General features: G+C 35.8%; 1 protein-coding gene across 1 annotated transcript; it reads right to left on the reverse strand.

Moving 5' to 3' along the window:
• Positions 1 to 7940: 7940 nt before the first annotated feature.
• On the reverse strand, positions 7941 to 14419 carry LOC143532147 (uncharacterized). Its single transcript, XM_077027278.1, has 11 exons — positions 14291 to 14419; positions 13929 to 14174; positions 13066 to 13270; positions 12879 to 12969; positions 12161 to 12306; positions 11169 to 11412; positions 10485 to 10589; positions 10214 to 10396; positions 9931 to 10135; positions 8885 to 9368; positions 7941 to 8176 (listed from the first exon to the last, which is right to left on the reverse strand). Exons 2-11 carry the CDS (start codon positions 14164 to 14166, stop codon positions 8077 to 8079), a joined length of 2001 nt encoding a protein of 666 aa, XP_076883393.1. The 5' UTR covers positions 14167 to 14174; positions 14291 to 14419; the 3' UTR covers positions 7941 to 8076.
• Between the last annotated feature and the right edge of the window lie 5601 nt (positions 14420 to 20020).

Here is a 20020-nt window from a genome sequence, read left to right on the forward strand (position 1 = left end):
CCCACTTGATTAAAAAAACTAGTCCCTGAAGTCTTTCATACTTGACAGATTATACCCAAATACTTGTAACTATAGAAAAATTACACAAATACCCCCCTGAACATTTATGACACATATCAACAATCTCCACCTTATCAATGATCTGCTATGTTTAGAAGTTCTAAACAGTATTGAAACTTGGAACCTGGCAACACCTCTGTAAACATGTCAGCTCCATTCTCCATTGTATAAACTGATTCAACTATCACTTCCTTTGCTTTAACAACATCTCTTATAAAATGAAATTTAACATTGATATGTTTGGTCCTTTCATGATAAACAGCATTCTTAGTCAACTGTACTGCACCCTGATTATCACAGAAAACAACAGGTTGGACCAAATTACCCCTGAGTTCATAAATAAAACCTCTAAGCCATAATGCCCCTTTAACTGCTTCTGTAAGAGCCACATACTCTGCCTCAGTTGTAGATAGAGTCACAATATGCTGCAAGGATGCTTTCCAACTAACTAAAGATCCCCAAACCTTAAATGCATACCCGGTCAAAGACTTGCCATTGTCTAAATCCTTTGCAAAATCTGAGTCAGCATATCCAATAACCTCTCTATCAACTGAACCTTTTCCAAAGACCAAACCAACATCTTTGGTACCCTGCAAATACCTCAGTATCCACTTGACAGCCTCCCAATGATTCTTACCAGGATTAGCAATGTATCTACTAACTAAGCTAACTGCATACCCCAAGTCAGGCCTAGTACACACCATTAGATACATTAAGCTACCCACCACATTAGCATAAGGCACATTGTTTATATAAGATACTTCTTCTGATACAGGACAATCCTTATCAGAAAGTTTAAAATGAATAGCTAATGGAGTAGTAACTGCCTTACAATTCTCCATAGCATAATTTGATAGTATCTTCTTAGTGTAGCTAGTCTGAGTCAAGTATAACAAACCTTGACCTCTATCTCTGGTAATTTCCCCTAAGATCCTTTTAGCCTCACCAAGCTCCTTCATATCAAATTCCCTCATTAACAAATCCTTAGTATCTTGAATGACTTGTTTGTTCTTACAAGCAACCAACATGTCATCTACATAAAGTAGCAGATAAACATATTGTCCTTTTTCATACTCTTTGAAGTAAACACAACTATCAAACTTACTCCTATTAAAACCATTAGATACTATGTATTGATCAAACCTTAAATACCATTGCCTAGGTGACTGCTTTAATCCATATAAAGATCTTAACAGAAGACAAACCTTCCCATTTTGCCCTTCAACCTCAAAACCTTGTGGTTGATGCATATAAATCTTTTCTTCCAAATTCCCATGAAGGAAAGTTGTCTTTACATCAAGCTGTTTCAATTCATAATCTTCTTGAGCAGTTAATGCCAAAATTATTCTAATAGAAATATGTCTCACAACAGGAGAATAAATCTCATTATAGTCAACACCAGCCTTCTGAGTGAACCCTTTAGCTACCAATCTAGCCTTATACCTAGACTTTTCTCCTGGCATACCTTCTTTGATTTTATAAATCCAGTTGCAGGCTACTAACTTTTGCTTCTCAGGTTTCTCCACTAGCTGCCATGTGTCATTCTTATGCAAAGAATCCATTTCTTCATTCATGGCCTGAACCCATTTGTCTTTATCCTTTGAATTAATTGCTTCAAAATAAGACAATGGTTCAGAAGAGCTTTCTTCTTCTGCAACATTTAGAACAAATGTTGATATATCATCAACCTTCCTATATCTCAAAGGAGGACCAACATTCCTTCTTTGTCTATTCCTGGCCAGACTATATCCCTCATGTTCACTATTTCCAGAATTACCCCTGTCTTCACTTTCTAAAGAACCACTGGTACTTCCATGTTCATAAGTACTCTGTACAGGCTCCACCTCAATTTGAACCCCATGATCTACTTCTTTTTCACTGGTTGACCCTTTAAGTACATCTTTATACAGAACATCTTCTTGAAACACCACACTTCTACTTACTATTACTTTAGGCTTTCCATCATCTAGTCTCCATAGCTTATATCCTTTAACCCCATCAGGATAGCCAATCATCACACACTTAATTGCTCTTGGTTCTAATTTTCCTTGGCTAATATGTGACTAAGCCAAGAAACCAAAAGTCTTCAAGTTGCTATAATCAGTTTTGACACCTGACCATTTCTCCATAGGAACCATCGTATATAGTGTAACATCTGCCCCGATCCGACCTGACCCAGGTACCCGTTTCTCTGACCCGATCTCTTTCTTTTATGATTTAATATTTATTTATACTTATATTTTACTTTTAATAATAATAATATACTTTTCCTTCCCGCCTCTTTCTCTCTCTTTCTTTCCGCCGTCCCGTCCCTCTCCTTCTCTCTTTCCGCCTTCTTTTCCCTCTTGTCGCCGTCCCGCCCTTAAGCCTTGTTTCCCTCTTTTTCTTCTAACTCTTTGCTTGTCCTTTGTTCCTTCCCGCCTAAGGTTGTCTGCGCAGCTCCACGCGCCAGACCCCTTACAAGGAATCCTGCGTGAAGACCACCTGTTTCAGCGTTACGCGAGACGAACTCTTCTCGCAGCGCGCTAAGGATTTGTAGTTCTTCTCGCAGCGCGCTAAGAATCGTAGTTCATCCCTCGACGCGCGAAGAATTATAGTTCTTCCCGCGGCGCGCTAAGAAATGTGATTCTTCCCGCGGCGCGCTTAGAAATGTAGTTCTTTCCGCGACGCGTTAAGGTTGGTTCTGTCTGCCTTCGCGCTCGCGCTCTCTTGACCTTCTGTGTCTGCCTTCGCGCTCGAGCCTTCTCGCGCTAAACTCTTTGAGTTTTCTTCTGTTTAATCTAGCCGTTTGCTTTTGTGTTGTCTTATCTTTTGTGCTGTTGACCTAATCTGCTTTATGTCTGAAAAGTTACTTTCGGCGCAGCATGCGCACCAACCCCATTGGTTGGCAGAAAAAGTGACTGACATTATCTTTGGAGATCTGCTTTTTCCATGCCTGACCTGTACCTTTATCTGAACCGCCCATGCCTTTTTTTACTGTTCCCTGTCAGCTTTATCTTGCCTCTGCAGCTGCCATATCTTTCCATATCTTTTGCTTTTGGATTCTTATGCTTTTTGATATCTTTTGCTTGATCTTGTTAAAGATCCTTTCCCCTTTTCTAGGGATTATGTCTCCTAGGGTTTTCCTATAAATAATAATAATATTTTCATAACACTACACACACAAAACACTTAATCTCTCCTGTTCTCTTGCTCCTTGCTCTCTCTGCCGTCTTCCTCTCTGCCTCCGTCTTCCTCCCTGTTCTGCTCTGCTTTTCCGGTAATATATATATATTATATATAATAATTTACTTATTAATTATGCTAACTTATAATCAAGACTTAAAACAAATCATTAAAACAACAATCTTATTTATAGGTTAACTTGTGCTTGTTTAAAGTTGGTTCTTGCTTTATCTTACACCGCATCGTTTATCAAGTGAGTAATCTCGTACCTAATCCCTTTTTGCTTTTAATGTTTTGGGATGTTCATGTGTTCATACAAACTTAGAGTCTTAAACTGTTTATGAACTTTAGTCGCGCAGTATCCCATGTGTTGAGGACGTAGACTTGGCTGTTTATTTGTATGTGTGGATCATTAACCGTCTTGTCGGTCTATTCCGCAGTTCTCATGGTACCATTAGATGAACACGGGAGAACTATCGTTTATGATTTTCTCTTTTGTTTACACATGCACAGTTTGTCTTGTTTGTGAGCTCAATTGTGAGCACTGGCAGTCTTATGAATCTTAGAGTTGGTCCCGATCAGATTACACCCTTGTTGAAAACCAGACATACACATGTTGCGCGCAGATTTATGGTTATCTATGTATTGTATTAAACTTGATTTCTCACCAACACGCAAGTGTTTGACGTTTATTTTAACACATGTTCAGGTTTGCAGTAGCTGTTTTGGAGCTTGTGGACACCTAGGAAGTTTTCTTTATTTTGGACCTAGATTAAAATGTATCAAGACAAGTTATTGCTGTTTTATTATTATGATTTATAATATATTGATTTATGATGATTTATGTTATCTTGTGTTTACCCTGCGCGTGCGCGAATGAATGTATTTATTAAATATTGACACCCAATAGTGTCACGAGTAATGAAACAATATGTGGCGCCCCGATGTATAATCCGCCTTTGGTCGGGGTGTTACATATAGCACTAGATGGTGATCTGTTAACCAGATATGCTGCAGTCTTTACTGCCTCTGCCCAAAAACCCTTAGGCATACGTGCAGCAATCAACATACACCTGACCTTTTCTAGTAAAGTCCTGTTCATTCTTTCTACTAAACCATTATGTTGAGGGGTTCCAGGAATGGTTAAATGCCTAGCTATTCCTCTCTTCTTACAATAGTCATTAAACTCCCCACTGCAATAGACCATTGTCAGTTCTTAGCTTCTTAACTCTCTTCTCTGTTTGAGTTTCAACTAGAACTGCCCAATCTTTGAACATACTAAATGCATCAGACTTATTCTTAAGAATGTATACCCACACTCTCCTAGAAAAATCATCTATAATGCACAAAAAATATAAAGCTCCACCTAAAGACTTGTGTTTTGTAGGTCCCCAACAATCAGCATGTACATAATCTAAAATTCCTTTAGACTTATGCACCCCCTTCTTAAAACTGACTTTCTTAGACTTTCCTAAGATACAATTCTCACAAGAACCTACATCACAACTCACAAGATCATTAATAACCTCCTGCTTCTTTAACTCCATTAAACCCACTTCACTTATGTGACCTAGTCTTGTATGCCATAGTTTTGCAGTATTGACTGTTTTACCCTTTGCCACAGAAACAGTTCCAACTACTGTATTTCCATCTAATACATAGATGTTATTTTCACCCCTTGTTCCTGACATTACAACCATAGAACCCTTAATAACCTTGGCCTTACCATTTTTCAAACTAATCACATATCCTTTTCTTTCAAGTGTTCCCAAAGATATTAGATTCTTGGTTAGTGATGGAATAAACCTAGCCTTAGTTAATTCAACTTCTGTCCCATTATCCAGACTTAAAGCTACTATACCATGTCCCTTAATGGTGCATGGTCTGTCATCTCCTAGCTTCACTACACCAAGATCCTCTAATTTCAACTCTTTAAAACACTCCTTATTAGGAGTCATGTGATATGAACAACCAGAGTCCATTATCCAACTACCACTAGTACTTTCCTTTGACACTACACATACATCAGCACTATCATATCCATCTAAAGGATCATCTATAGAATTATTACCTTGAAATTTAGAAAAACTTTCTACCTTTTTCTTCTTCATCCTCTCTGGACAATCCTTTTTCAAGTGTTTATCTGAGTTACAGATATAACACCTCATAATTCTCTTAGACTTAGACTTAGATCTTCCCAAACCTTTAGATCTTTGACCCCTCTGATCTGACCTCCCTCTTACCAGCAAACCATCACCCAAATCCCCTTCATTATCTACCCTTTTATTCAATTCTTTTGAATTTAGGGCAGCAAGAGCATCTTCCATGGATAATGTATCCCTCCCATACATGAGAGTATCCATAAAATGTTCATATGACGAAGGTAAAGATGAAAGAAATATTATTGCCTGATCTTCATCTTCTAATTCAACTTCAATATTCTCCAAATCAAGAATTATCTTGTTGAATTCATCAGTATGACTTTCTAAAGATTTACCTGAGGTCATTTGAAATGTGTATAGCCTTTTCTTCAAGTACAAACGATTGGCCAATGACTTGGTCATGTACAGGGTTTCAAGTTTAGCCCAAACACCGGCTGCTGTAATCTCTTTTGAGACTTCACGAAGCACGCGATCACCAAGACTTAGAATGATTGCTGAATGAGCCTTCTCTAGTATATCTTTCTTCTCTTTGTCTGTATACCCCTCTGGCATATTTGGTTCACCCAGCAAGGCATATGATATGCCTTGATGAACCAATAAAGCTCTCATCTTTACTCTCCAGAGGCTGAAATCGTTCTTACCGTCGAATTTCTCCAATTCGAACTTCGTTGATACCATCTTGATTGATTAATGGTGGAAAGATCAAACCAATTTCTTTTCATATTCGAGCCAACGTGGCTCTGATACCAATTGTTGAGAAATTGGATCAAGAATCAAGATCAAGAACAAACGAAATCGATTACTATTAACACGAATTGATGGTTACAGACTCTTGTATGGATTACAAAGAAAGAATTGAAAAATGAAAAGTAACCCTTTTATTAACCCCTACGGCTATTAACAAACTAACCCACTTGATTAACAAAACTAGTCCCTGAAGTCTTTCATACTTGACAGATTATACCCAAATACTTGTAACTATAGAAAAGTTACACAAATACCCCTGAAAATTTATGACACATATCAACATGTGTTTAATTCAACTTTTAATATTTAATATTGTGAGCTGATTTTGGTCAAATTGAAAGAGTTAAGAAGTGGTCAAAATGGGCCCAATAACAAGATCGATCGAGAATGTATTAATATTATATATTATTGTGGATTTCTCGTCCCATGTTCTTTGTTTTGTCTGACCACAATCAAATCTCTCGGTCCTAAGATTTTATCAGTAGCTTATTGTCGACATCAAAAACCAAAGTACTACTATTCAACATCTAATACCCATTAGGACCATTTTCCATTAAAATTTTAATGCACGCATCAATAAACAATTCAATGTTGAATAGTTATTTAGTTTCACCTTTGTTTAATTTTCTTCTTAACGACCGAGAAAGTCCAGCCACCAAGGTACACCAAAAGGTCACCCACTCTCACGATCACAGACAACAATTTAAGAGGAAACCCATTGTCCGAAAGCCCACCATGGTTAAATCCTGGCCCACGAATGACATCTTCCCACGAACGAGACTCAAACTGTCAACCTTCCATAAAGAAAGTCAGGGGATACTGCTAGAGCAGAAACAAAAGTTGGCTAATGTTTGATGCACTGGAGGAAGCTGTTGTTGGGCTTGGCTAGCGGACACGAAAGTTGTTGGGTGAAATAATATGATATTTCAATAAATTATAAATAAGCAAGGCAGTGATTACATCGAAATAGAAGGCAAGCAGACAACAAGTTGCGCCGCTACCCCTTGTTGGGTTAACTAACCGGTTGCATTTTGATAAAGAAGAATGAACGTTGTTCTAAGGTTTTAAGTGAGATCTTCAACATCTAGCTGCTGTAAATGATAAACGACATGTTCTTGGTAAATCTCTAGTCCATATACACTTAAAAATGGTGTCATATTTGAATCAACCTGTTTGATATTCATATACGAAAATGAAAAACGTTTGACGACACCAAAACAATATAAACAACTAGCGACTCCAACTCAAATAAACTTATTTATATGTAAGATGTATTTTTGGTTATTTTTGTTTCTTCTCTCTCATTCAAGTTAACATATTTGGGTAGAGCCTAGAGGTGCACAAATCGGTTAACCGATTAACCATTAACCAGTAAATATGCTAACCGGTTTTTTTTTCTTTTGGCGGGAATTAACTGGTTAGATTGGTTTTTCGGGTCGGGTAGTAACCGTTTAGACCGAACCGGTTAACCGATTTTTTAGCTCAAGATTAGAGAGATCAAATAAAAATTATTAGAGAATTAGAAAGTGATAATGGATGGATTGGAAATAATTGGTAACTTATGAAAACAAATCCTCACGGAAATAAAAACAATCCTTTTTTTATTATCATTCGGAACGACCCCGAATACCGAGTGAGTCACCGCTCACACGTATACTAACACAAACATCAACTTCAAATCTCCTTGAGTTGTTATACTACACCATTTTTTAAAATAAATACAAGAATCATACATAAAAGAATCACTACTTTTAAACTATACATAAAATAGATTGCTACGACGAGCAAATTAAAACAAAACCAAGAAGCTTAAATGATAAGAGGATCTATCGAATGGTCTGAACTCGTGTCAACTTATTGGACTCATTAACATAACTAGCACTACCTTAATCTAATTTAACTAGAAAGTCTATGCATAAATCTCACAGAATTTCCCTAAACTCTAAAAAATGATCGATACTTGCAATAAACTCAAACTGATCAACAATGAAACCAAAATCCCGACCACAAACGGCCTTCTAGCCATGCCACCGGACTTTGACCTGTAAATTATAATAATCATAATTATAAATATTACGAAGGGTTATGACATATAAACACCACGCCCAAAAGCGTGCACCAGTGTACTACACAATGAAACCGAAAAAACCGACCCGAATCCAAGATAACCGAACCCAAACAAAAACCGACGGTTTGGTTTTTTGTTTTCATAAAGTTTAACTTTTGGTTTGGTTCAGTTTCAGTTTTCCGTGTAACTAAATCCAAAAAAATCGAACCAAACAAAATTCATGTATTTCAATTTTTAATTTTGAATCATTAATCTCTCATAAGAATTTAATAAATAGTGTAACACATGTAATATAGCTAAATATTTAATTATTAACTTACAATTAAGATCTAGACCCAAATTCATTAACTCGGGCCAACCTTATTCGGCCCAATTTCAAGCCCATATGGCAAAACCGAAATCGAATAGTTTTCAAAAACTCAAAAACTAAACTTTTGGTTTTTGGTTCGGTATGAATAAAAAACCAACCCATACACACCAAAATGGTCATTCGGGCAGTATACTTTGTTAATGGTCACATTGGCCAATTTGTTTGTCAATTAATACTTCATACGAGTAGTGTGCTTACCCCTCATATGACCCGTATAACTATTTTATGTCGGTGGTGTCTGGAGAGTGTGTAAGTAATTAGTGTTTGTATATATCTAGCCTATTACATATTTATTAACGAGTGTTTATGTACCTTTCTATAACCGCTTTCGTTGTGAGTCCAAACCCATAAGGAAAGAGTGGATCATAATGCGAATCACCAATATTCATCGGAAGTTGATCAACACTTTTAAACCAAGTTCTTGAAAGTTTACCACTAAACTCAAAATCACCAAACAAAACATCCGCCACGCCTTGACCTTCAGTACCCGGTAACCAGGCTGCAACCAGAGCATCAATAACCGACAAATACGGTTCAATCACAACAGGCCGACCCGATACAACAACCACAACACACTTCACATTCCCACAAACATTTTTTATGATGCTTGGGCCCGGGTCTGCAATGGTGAGGTTTGAAGTATCACCAAACATCTCGGTGTAAGGATGCTCACCAACCACAACTATTGCATATGAGAAGTTGTTGGATTTAATGAAATCGGTATTTGGATTCTCCATGTAGGTTATTTCTGTGTTTCGGTCAACTGCTGATTTGATTCCGGTGAGAATAGTCGTTCCTGTATATATTGAAGCAAAAATATAAATCATAGGACTTTTGTACCAATACCGATGAATTTAATAAGAACATGTGTTTTTTACATGTAAGATACGGATTGTTGCTCTTTGGTTTTTGTTTAATTACATTGACTTTTGAGTAGGTATTAAAATATCACCAATTATTTACCATGCAAAACATGAATTTGGAACTTTATTTTGCAGCAAAATTGTTTATATTCTAACATGAATTATAACTTGTTTGCTGCTATTTAACTTCAAGTATGAATCTGTCAATAAATTATTAATTATGTTATTTTCCAATACAAGCCAAGCTACTCGTGAGCTAATCGAGCTCAGCTTGTTAAAAGCTCGCATTGAATCGAGCTTAAATGAGCTCGAGCCTATAAAAGCTTGTTTACTGAATGAGCCAGAGCTTTACTTGTTGAGCTACAGTAGGCTCGTGAGCGACTGAACATGCTATGTATATTTTTCATTAATATGCTAAATTTATATTGAAATAATAATAATAATAATTATATATAGATACATAACACATGAGTGGGGCCCACAAGATGGACATACCAGTTGTATTTTCATTCCCACTAAACCCTTGCCATCCAATCGTCCACCCGCCACATTGATACCCCAAATTATCCGCATGACTGCCTGCAACCAAGACCTTGGATGCCGTTTTGGGCAGGGGCAGCATCGGTTCTTCTGCCCGTTTCCCGTTTTTCAACAACACTAACGATTTCCTGACTGCCTCCCTTGCTATATCTCTGTGTGCCTATATTTTCCAACAACAAAAAAATAATTAAATAAAAAATTAACGAATCCTATAAAAAGCAAATAACAATTAACTGACCTGGCTTCCAACCTCGTTAACCTTACTGAAATCAGCAATCGGGTTCTCAAACAAACCCATGGTAAATTTGACTCGTAAAATTCTGCTCACAGCATCGTCAATACGGTCCATTGAGATAAATTTGTTTTTGACCAAATATTTAAGGTTGTTAATGAACTCAATATAATTATTTGGGACCATAACCTGTTTTAAGAAGTTAATTTAAACTTAAATTCATGTTTCATGAAACAATTTCATTTATACAACAATGTGAGAATACAAAGTTACAAACCATGTCAATGCCCGCTGTAATACTAGTCAAAACAGAGTAAGTGTAGTTGGAGTGAGGCGGGGAAGTTATTCGATCAATTCCCTCCCAATCTGATATAACAAAACCCTGATAATATGTGAAATCACAAAACACGAAAAATAAAATTATTGTTGTTCAAAATATAATAAGAATTTATTTTAAAACTGAAATATACCAAACTGTAACAGAAATAACCGAGCTGAAATAATCAAACCCAATCTAAAACCGAGGGTTTGTTTTCAGATTTTTTCAAAAACCGAAAATTCGGTTTGTTTCTGCGGGTACCGAAAATCGGAAAAACCGAACCTGTAAAAATCAAAAAAAAAACCTTTTCTATTGATTTTATGGATTACAAATTTTTAAGCCCAAAATTATTAGGCCAAAAAGTGTAAAAGTCAACTAATTATTAATTGACAAAACATAATTGACCCAAAGTTTTAAGCCCAAAAAGTTTTGTCCATCTTTTTTGGCCAAAAAATTTCAAGCTCTAATGAAAAACCCAAAACATTTGTAAAAACCGAAAATAATCAAAACCGAACGGTTTTCAAAAACCGAATTCTCGGTTGAGTACAAAACCAACCTAAACCGATTACCAACACATGCACATCCCTATTACTGGGTATGTTTGTTTAAAGAAATAAAAAAATATTGGTTATAACTACATACCTTGAAATTAAGCTTGTCTTTAAGGTATCCAGTTATAAGATCACGATTGGCATGCATTCGTATACCATTCCAGCTAGAATAAGAAACCATGACAGTAGATACACCCTTTATTATAGAGTCATAATAAGGGGGCATGTGGATACTTAATAATTCATGTCGATTCACCACAGTGTTATTTTCATCTATTCCACGAGTCGTCCCACCATCTCCCACAAAATGCTTCGCACATGCAGCTACCTTGTCCCTGATGGTGGGCAAGTTGGTAATTTTAATATTAGATGTGCATATGAAACCGGTTAACCGAATGCCTGAACTGAAACCAAACCACTTTGGAACCAAAAATAACCAGCGGTTTGGGACAGGTTTCTATGATTTGAACAGAATCCGGTCTGGAACCGGCGATTTTGCAACCGGTTTACAAACCAAATCAGACCATTTGAAATTACTAACCATTGGGTAACAGATTTCTAGCCATTTTATGACCATTACCAGTTTTGGGACCTTTTTTGGACCGTTTTTTCCCATATGTTAGTATAAATAAGTACCGAAATAAATAGGCACTAATTCCACTGAATGTGTTGGTTAGTCACAACACTCAAAAATGCAAAAACACTCACAAAAACGCAAAAAACACACTCAAATACGCAAAAAATGCTCTTGTTTACATACGCTCTCAAAGATTTTATCCACTATGCCAACCGAAAGTGGGAAATCACAATCATCCGTTGGTGTTGATGCATCCTAAACTGGTTCCTACACAAACTTGTCCAGAACCGAACCTAACCAGTTCAATCGGTTTAGGTTTTTACACTTCGAAAACCGGTTCCAAACCGAACCAGTTGCAATCACAAACCGGTTTTGACTGCTTTGACCAGAAACCTGTTCGGTTCCAACCCGAACTGGTTTAGGGTTTCGAAGCCGTGTGCACCTCTATTTAAAATAAGAAAAATTAAAGTAAAACTGAAAACATTAATCAGAAGGTAGGTACATACTTTCCAGCAACATATGGAACACCGAGACGCGATCCATTAGGAATTTCACCCTGTAACCCTAAAATAATGTCGGTCATGTTTTGAACAAGTTTGGTATCCTCACTGTAACTCTCATAACATCGACCCCATCTTGGATCTCTGCAAACCTATAAAAAAATTTGCAATAAGTGAGTAAAACATTCAGTGAACCGTTTAGCAGGAAGTTCGTTTATGTTTGTTTATTTAATAAACGAACGAACATGAATAAATTAATTGTTAATTTAGTTAAACAAACGAACATGAGCAGATGTCTCGATAATTGATTTATGTTCGTTAGTTTACATTGGTTTAAGTTCGTTTGTCTATGTTCATTAATATATTCATTTAAATTTTATAGGCTCATTATACTGTTAGTCAAGTTTAATTAACTATTGCCCAACACATTGTTGTTCACAACTTCACAATTAGTTTTAATTGGTTTTAGCTCAGTTATGTTCGTTCATCTATGTTTAGTTATGTTCATTCGTGAACTGTTCATTAATACTGTTATGGAATGAAGATAAACAAACACGAACATGTTCATTTTCTTCATGAAAGAAAAAAGAAAACTCGTCTGTTTAATTATTTGTGGCCAATTGTTTGTTCGATTAAAGTTAAATAAACAAACATAAACTTGCTCCGTTCGTGTCCATTTACAAGCCTATTAGAAACAATACATAAGATTTCTTAGTGTACTTACAGCAATACAAGGAGCAAAAGCATATGGAATTCCAGTTGCTCTAACTTCAGTAGCAGTTGCAGCGCCAATTCTCTTCACAAGATCGGTGTCTCTGAAATTAACATTTATGAAAATATTTTGTGTCAAAACTAAAAGTATATATATACAACGTTAAAGTAACATGTATGTTTTACAAGTTTTCACTTGCCTGGTGGCTCCAAGGCCAATGTTATGTGGAAATATGGTAGCATTAATAACATTATTGTGACCATGAACGGCATCAATTCCATAAATCATCGGAATTCCTAAACGAGTGGAAAGTGACCTGTTTTGGAACTCATTTACCATATTAATCCAGTCAACGACAGTTGCATGTGGATTTGGAACACTCCCTCCTCCACTTAGTAAGCTTCCTGCAATTAATTAAACACATGATCATCTAACTTATTCTAGTGTGTGCCACAATCGTTTCAAGACCAAATTCTTCACTAACTTATTCTAGTGTGTGCCAATTATAGGCAAAAGAAAGAAAAAGACGATTGCGTTGTCTGCTAATATGTAGAATGACAAGATTTGATGAGAAGCTGATTCAATAGTTAGCAGACTGTTACGTGGACCAGCATGCAGGGAAAACTAGGCAGAAAAGGCCCAAATTTAAGAAAGGCATAACCTGGGCTATGAGCGGAATTACAGAGCCCATTATCAGTTGACATAAAGGTCTTGACTCTTGACAAGCCGGACCATGAAGCAACGTCGTCAGACCCAAAACTCACCATTAAAGGTTCCGGTTTCACTTATAAAGATTTTCCCCCAATTTCGCAATCTTCAAATGTGTTTCAATACGTGCTTATTTTTAGTCGTAATTTCAGTATTTAAGAGCTTATTTGTAAATTTCAAAAACTTGGCAAAGCTGCGAAATTATTGTTTTGAACATTGAAAAATTTATTAGTTTTCATTTAGGAACTCTTCTCTATATGTCTTCTTATTATCATTATCATTAGCTTCGAGTCTGTGACAATTTAATAACAAATGTTAATAACTGTTTATATAATAATAATAATATAGATATACCAATGAAGTAGCGGGTGATATTATGAGGAGTAGCTGAAATCCTTTCAATTTGAACCATTTGACCAATTTTCTCGTCCAGAGTCATTCTCCCCAAGAGATCTTTGACCCGTGCAGCAACCGGCTGCTTCGGGTCTTTATACTTAACAACATTGTCGTCCTCTGCATCCGTTGCAACAACCAACAACCATAATAACAATAATTTCATCCCCAAATAACACATCGACATTGACCTAACCATATTAAACACTGCAACAAATTAAACAAACATTATTATTATTATTATAAACCCTAGAACGAACTTAATTGACAATAAATAATAAAGAGGAATTTGAAATGAAGAAGAATATTGATCACATACATACCCGTAGTTGTAGATGGAGAGAGTGATATAGTTGTAGTTGCCGGTGCAGTAGAAGCTTTTTAACTTATAGCTGCTGCTGGTTACTGCTTACTGCAGCTGTAGAGCACTACAGCATGTGAATGTGAAAGATATTATTGGTATCCGATTTTTATTGGATTCTGTAACACGATGACGATGGATGGTTTTATCTAAGTTGCATTTTGCACCCCCTCTAGTTTATTTCACTTTTCTTTTTTTACACCTCACTTTTATCAAAGTTAAAAGATACATGTATATAGGGTCGGGTTATTTTATAAATTGCGACAAAGATTAAAAGATGAGAATGATTTATGCATGTGAATGAACCGAACGTTCGATGAATTGTTCGTGAACCGTTTGACAAAATGTTCATTTATGTTCACTTATTTAATAAACAAACGAACATGAACAAAACATTTGTGTTCGTTTAATTAAATGAGCGAACATGAACATGAACATGAACATGAACAAAAAAAGTTGTCTTCCTCGTTCTCAAAAAGTAAATAATAATAAAAAAATAAATAAATTTTCTCACACTTTTCATTGTCTCCCTTTGCATTTTAATTTTTCCCTATGTATATAATTTTAGTATTCTCATTGTTTTGAATGGCCAAAAAATCATTCAAATAGGCTAGCTAAATTCATTACATCAGGATACACTCGCATTTCTATCCGCGGAAAACCTTCACTTAAGGTCAATGCTCGTGAACACTCGCTATGATTGCACGACATTGCGGTAAGATCAAATATGTCCAATTCTAGGATCTAACTGGTGAGCGACACCTACTCGTCTAATCTCTCATCATCACTCGGTACCTAATTAAACCTAGGTCACATGAAACATCAAGTCTTTCCTTTATCATTTCATCACCAGCTGATTCACCTAGTGACAAAGAATACCTATGTTATTTCATTACTTTGGAATAGAGGTGCACAAAAAAACCGGTTCCCGAACCGGTTTGGCGGTTTAAACCGGAAACCGGTTTTAAAAAAAACCGGTTTTTTAAAAACCGGTTTGACCGGTTTACAAACCGCCGGTTTGTATATCGGTTTTAAGTTTTAGAGCCAAAACCGGTTTTGAAACCGGTTATAAAAAAAACCGGTTTTTTTTAATAACCGGTTATAAAAAAACCGGTTAACCGGTTTTTTTATAAACCGGTTTTTTTATAACCGGTTAACCGGTTAAACCGGTTTTGACCGTTGTATAACGGGCATATAGCCGTTTTTTTGGTTTTTTGACCGTTTTTTATGGTTATTAAAAAAAAAAAAAAAAAAAAAACCGGTTAACCGGTTAAAAACCGGTTTTTAAAAAACCGGTTAATAAAAAAACCGGTTTATTAACCGGTTCTAACCGGTTTCTAAACCGGTCCTAACCGGTTAGACCGGTTAGGGTTTTGAGATGAAAAAACCGGTTATTAACCGGTCCGGTTATTAACCGGTTCGGTTTTTTTCCGGTCCAAAAAAAACCGGTCCGGTTAATAACCGAACCGGTTTTTTTAAAAAAACCGATTTGTGCACCTCTACTTTGGAAGCTACTCCGTTTATATTTTCTATTAATAATTTTCATATGTGGTCAAATAAATTGCGCAAGATGGTTACCTATACATTTTGGTTCTAGATGTCATTTGCCAACAGAAAGCCTTTCGTTTTGAACTTTGCTATGTCTGGCCTATTATATTTTATTCATATACATATATACATATACATAGGTGTATATAGGCCAACCAAACATAAAGTGATTAAGATTAGGCAATTTTATTATATACATTTAAACGTCTTTTTCACTAATAGAGCAATTTTACCAAACATACCATTTGATATGTTGATCTCTAAAAAGACATATGATGTATCAAAGGTCATAAAGCATAAAGTAAAAGGATAATAAATTACATAATCTTTGTTACTTCTGCATTTATGTATGTTAGAATATATAAGAGGGTTGTTATTTAACCTTATATAGGGTTTACTAAATAGTTACATTATTCGTCACACTTTTCTCTAGACCTGTTTCAAATCAAATTAAAATAGTTATCATATAAAGTTTGACATTTTAGGATGGTGAACAAAGTGAAAACTTATTCAATACTAAAATTCTGGTCAAAAGAATAAACGTGTGTGGGGGGTTAAATGAAAAGTAAGTGGGAAAAAGAAGGAAGAAGAAACACAAAAGAACAAAAAAAGAAAAAGTATACGATAAATTAATTTAAAGGCAATTTCACGTAAAATGAGGAAAAGAAATATATGATGTACAATTAAAAAAATTATATAAAATAAAAAGCTCATTGTTTATTTGTGAAATCAAAGTTCAACTTGGTTAATTTCTCTAGAAACGTAAGATTAGTTTTTTCCATCAACCTTTGGTGTTTATGTTAGTGATTCTTCAAATATCATCAACTTCTAACATTATCGATCTACAGTCAAGCTATACGCTCATCGAGTGTGTCTTCTCTTTTCTTGAACTTTACGCTTTTGGCTTTGTTTTTCGTTGAGCCAATCAAAATCTAAAGTCGATCTACAACCAAGTCCTCTATCAAACATGTTTTCTTTCTAGTATTTCATGGTTGTTTGATCTTTAAACAGTCTTACATGAACATTTGAATTTATATATTCATATTTTTATTGTAATTAATATAATAAGTTACTTTACAATGCTGAATTTTCATATATAACACATATAATGTTATTTAACTACTTTAATGCTCATAAAGTAATTTGGATTTTAAGAAAATCAAAATTCAAGGTGGTTCAAAGGTCAATTTTAAGCATAAACATGGGTGTAAACTTCTTACATTAGAATGAGTCATACCACATGGAACGTTGTGGGTACTTTATTGAAGTGATGTCAAGTTTGCCTGTTTTGGGCTTATCATTAACTTCCATTATCTATCATGAGCTTTATACCTTTGTCCACTTTCCTTATATGCAATCTAGTTGCAACTAGATAGTCATGTTATAACTACAAAAATTGATCTACATATTTTACTAACTTGACGTTATTTTACTAATGTAAATATATGTGGGCTCTCGGATGGGCAAAGGTGAAATTGCACTAACTTTGACGTTATTTTACTAATTTCGTGAAAATAACGGTAAAAGTGGCGGAAGGTTAATTATGCATCATGTGGTGGCGTTGATGGCCGAAAGATAAAGGTACATGCACTAATCAGCGGATGTTCAAATGGTTGAGTGTTATGTATCTTATGTCCAAGGCTTTATGCAAAACTACTATTGAGCTGGGTGGGGGGGGGTTCTAACTGGAAACAATCTCTCTATTCCTACGGGGTAGAGTTAAGGTTGTCTACATCTTATCATACTCAGACCCTACCATAACTTTACTATTGGGGAGATTTACCGAGTACGTTGATGAATGATGATGATGATCTACATATTAATCATTTAAAGTCATGCGTAGCGCATGCTACATGTATTTATCTTCTTTTAAAGTAAGGTGGCTCAAACTTTTTGAACCCTTTTATAATAAAATTGAGCCCTTTTCGTATTTTTTTCATTATTTGATTCTTATATCATCTATGCATATGTATATTTATAAAGTAGAAACTCAACGTCGACAATCCCAAAGTCCAATCTACTTTGAGGGCCCGTCTCACAAGATCACCCAAATCATTGGTCTTGCTACCTATCATTTTGACTAATTCATTAAGGAGCTACAATTCACGAATTTGAACATAAAAACAAACTTTGTAGTATAAATGTACTTTTTATATGTCGAGTTAAAAGATTGCATGTTATAAGTTTTAAATTCAAATGCTTAATGTTACAAATATTAAATGGTTTGAGAAAAATATACAATTCATAATTTGCAAAATAAGCAAAGTATGTATGTTTGAAAACCATTTGTTGTTGGTTAAATTGATGTACTATTTCTAAAATATGAAATTACTTGTAATTCTTTATTTTTACAAGTATGCAATTAAGTCATATAACAATTTGATTATGGGGCCACTTTATATTTTCAACTTTTATCACCTAGTTGTTAACAGATTGTATGTTATAAATACAAAACTAAGTTGATTATGTATGACCCAATTTAACTTTTAAAATAGATGATTAAAATATAAATGTTTAGTCGTTAAAAGTTGCTGGATTGGGCTATATATTGGTGGACTGGGTGATGTGGCAGGCTCCAGTCTGCCCATTATTATTTGATAATGGAACAAAGAAGAACATTTTACAAAAATGTCACTCGCCTTTTAATTTTCTTTATAGAATTGATTATATCTATAGTTTTACAAACATAATAATTTAATTTTGTTTTAAATACTAATCACTATATATTCACACCCCATTTTTATAGTCTTATACCCAGAGTTTGTACAAGTTGGGACACACATGGGGTGCTTGATCTATAAAAGGTTCTAGCTAAACATCACTGACGTATTGTTTCCGTATGTGATTATTGATAGAATCCAATATGACAAAAAAAAATAATAATTTAAAAAGACCACCGGGCAATCCATCAATGATTACCACTGGATAGAATAACTCCAGGTAACCCACAATCACTAATGGACACTCGACACAAGTAGTCAAGCTGGTCGGTTTCCATGGGAACTTACTGTCGGTGTAATGCCCATTGATATCGTCACTAACATAAGGATAAGATTACAAATAAAATACTCAATCAATTTTTCAGTTGTTTGTCGGTAATCTACGGGAAATCAAATTGCTCATGACCTGATTCCAATGTACTTTTACCGACATATGTAACCATTGGTGAAAGTAATTATTTTAGTAGATTATTATTTTCGATTGCACAATTTGTAAGAGTCGTACAAATTTTTATTCTTTATGCATTTCAATAAACCATGAAGAAATCATGTAGGAAATATGAACCAACAAGCATTTAATTAAACTCCCAAGCAAGAATGCATTCCCCCAACATCAAGCAAACATTTTGGAACACCTTCACCCACAAGCAAACATAAACCCTGAAGAAACACTAAGGGACCCCGGGCAGATTACGGATAATCTGGGGGTTAAATAGATGTTTCCCACGAGGGGTTAGGTCCGGCAAAGATGGTTGTTCTTCAGATGACCTGCAAAACAGACACCGTGAACTCGTCACTGAGAAGGGGGGTACCTCCTTGTGACCACCCTCCGACGTGAGAATCAGACTATATTGCTCTTGAATATAAGTGTATATTAAGAGAAATGACTAGAGCAGATATGATGGTATGAAATGAGATCATAAGATAAGATGATACCGTTCCAAGGTGTTGGAGTATTTATAGCCGAAGGTAGGTTTCCAAGCAGGTACAGCCGGCTGAATAGTATTCCTGTTCTACCAACTGTGTGCTACGCACGTGCGATGCTGGTGGTTGGTGGGTAGGCAGCGGCTGATAGTGACCAGGCCGGCTGTGTACTATTCCTTTCCCACCAACTGCAGGCTATGCACGTGCTACGACAGGGGTTGGTGAGTAGGCAGCGGCTGATAGTGACAGGGGTTGGTGAGTAGGCAGCGGCTGATAGTGACCAGGCCGGCTGTGTACTATTCCTTTATCACAGTGAGCTGTCGCAGCTTTGGTCAGATCTTTTGTCCATACCTTGGCAGGTACAGTACAAAAGATCCTCCAGTAATGTACGGACTGGCTCATTTGGGCGGGAGTATTCCCGGCTTGCTCATTTCCTCTTCAGGTGACATTACTGAATTATTTGAGAGTTAGTGCCTTGTGCGTGTAGCCTTGCTGTGCGG

This window comes from Bidens hawaiensis, unplaced genomic scaffold (genome assembly GCF_021521415.1).
Source record: "Bidens hawaiensis isolate Kalapana, Puna unplaced genomic scaffold, B.hawaiensis_p1.1 tig00009361_1, whole genome shotgun sequence".
Taxonomy (NCBI): domain Eukaryota; kingdom Viridiplantae; phylum Streptophyta; class Magnoliopsida; order Asterales; family Asteraceae; genus Bidens; species Bidens hawaiensis.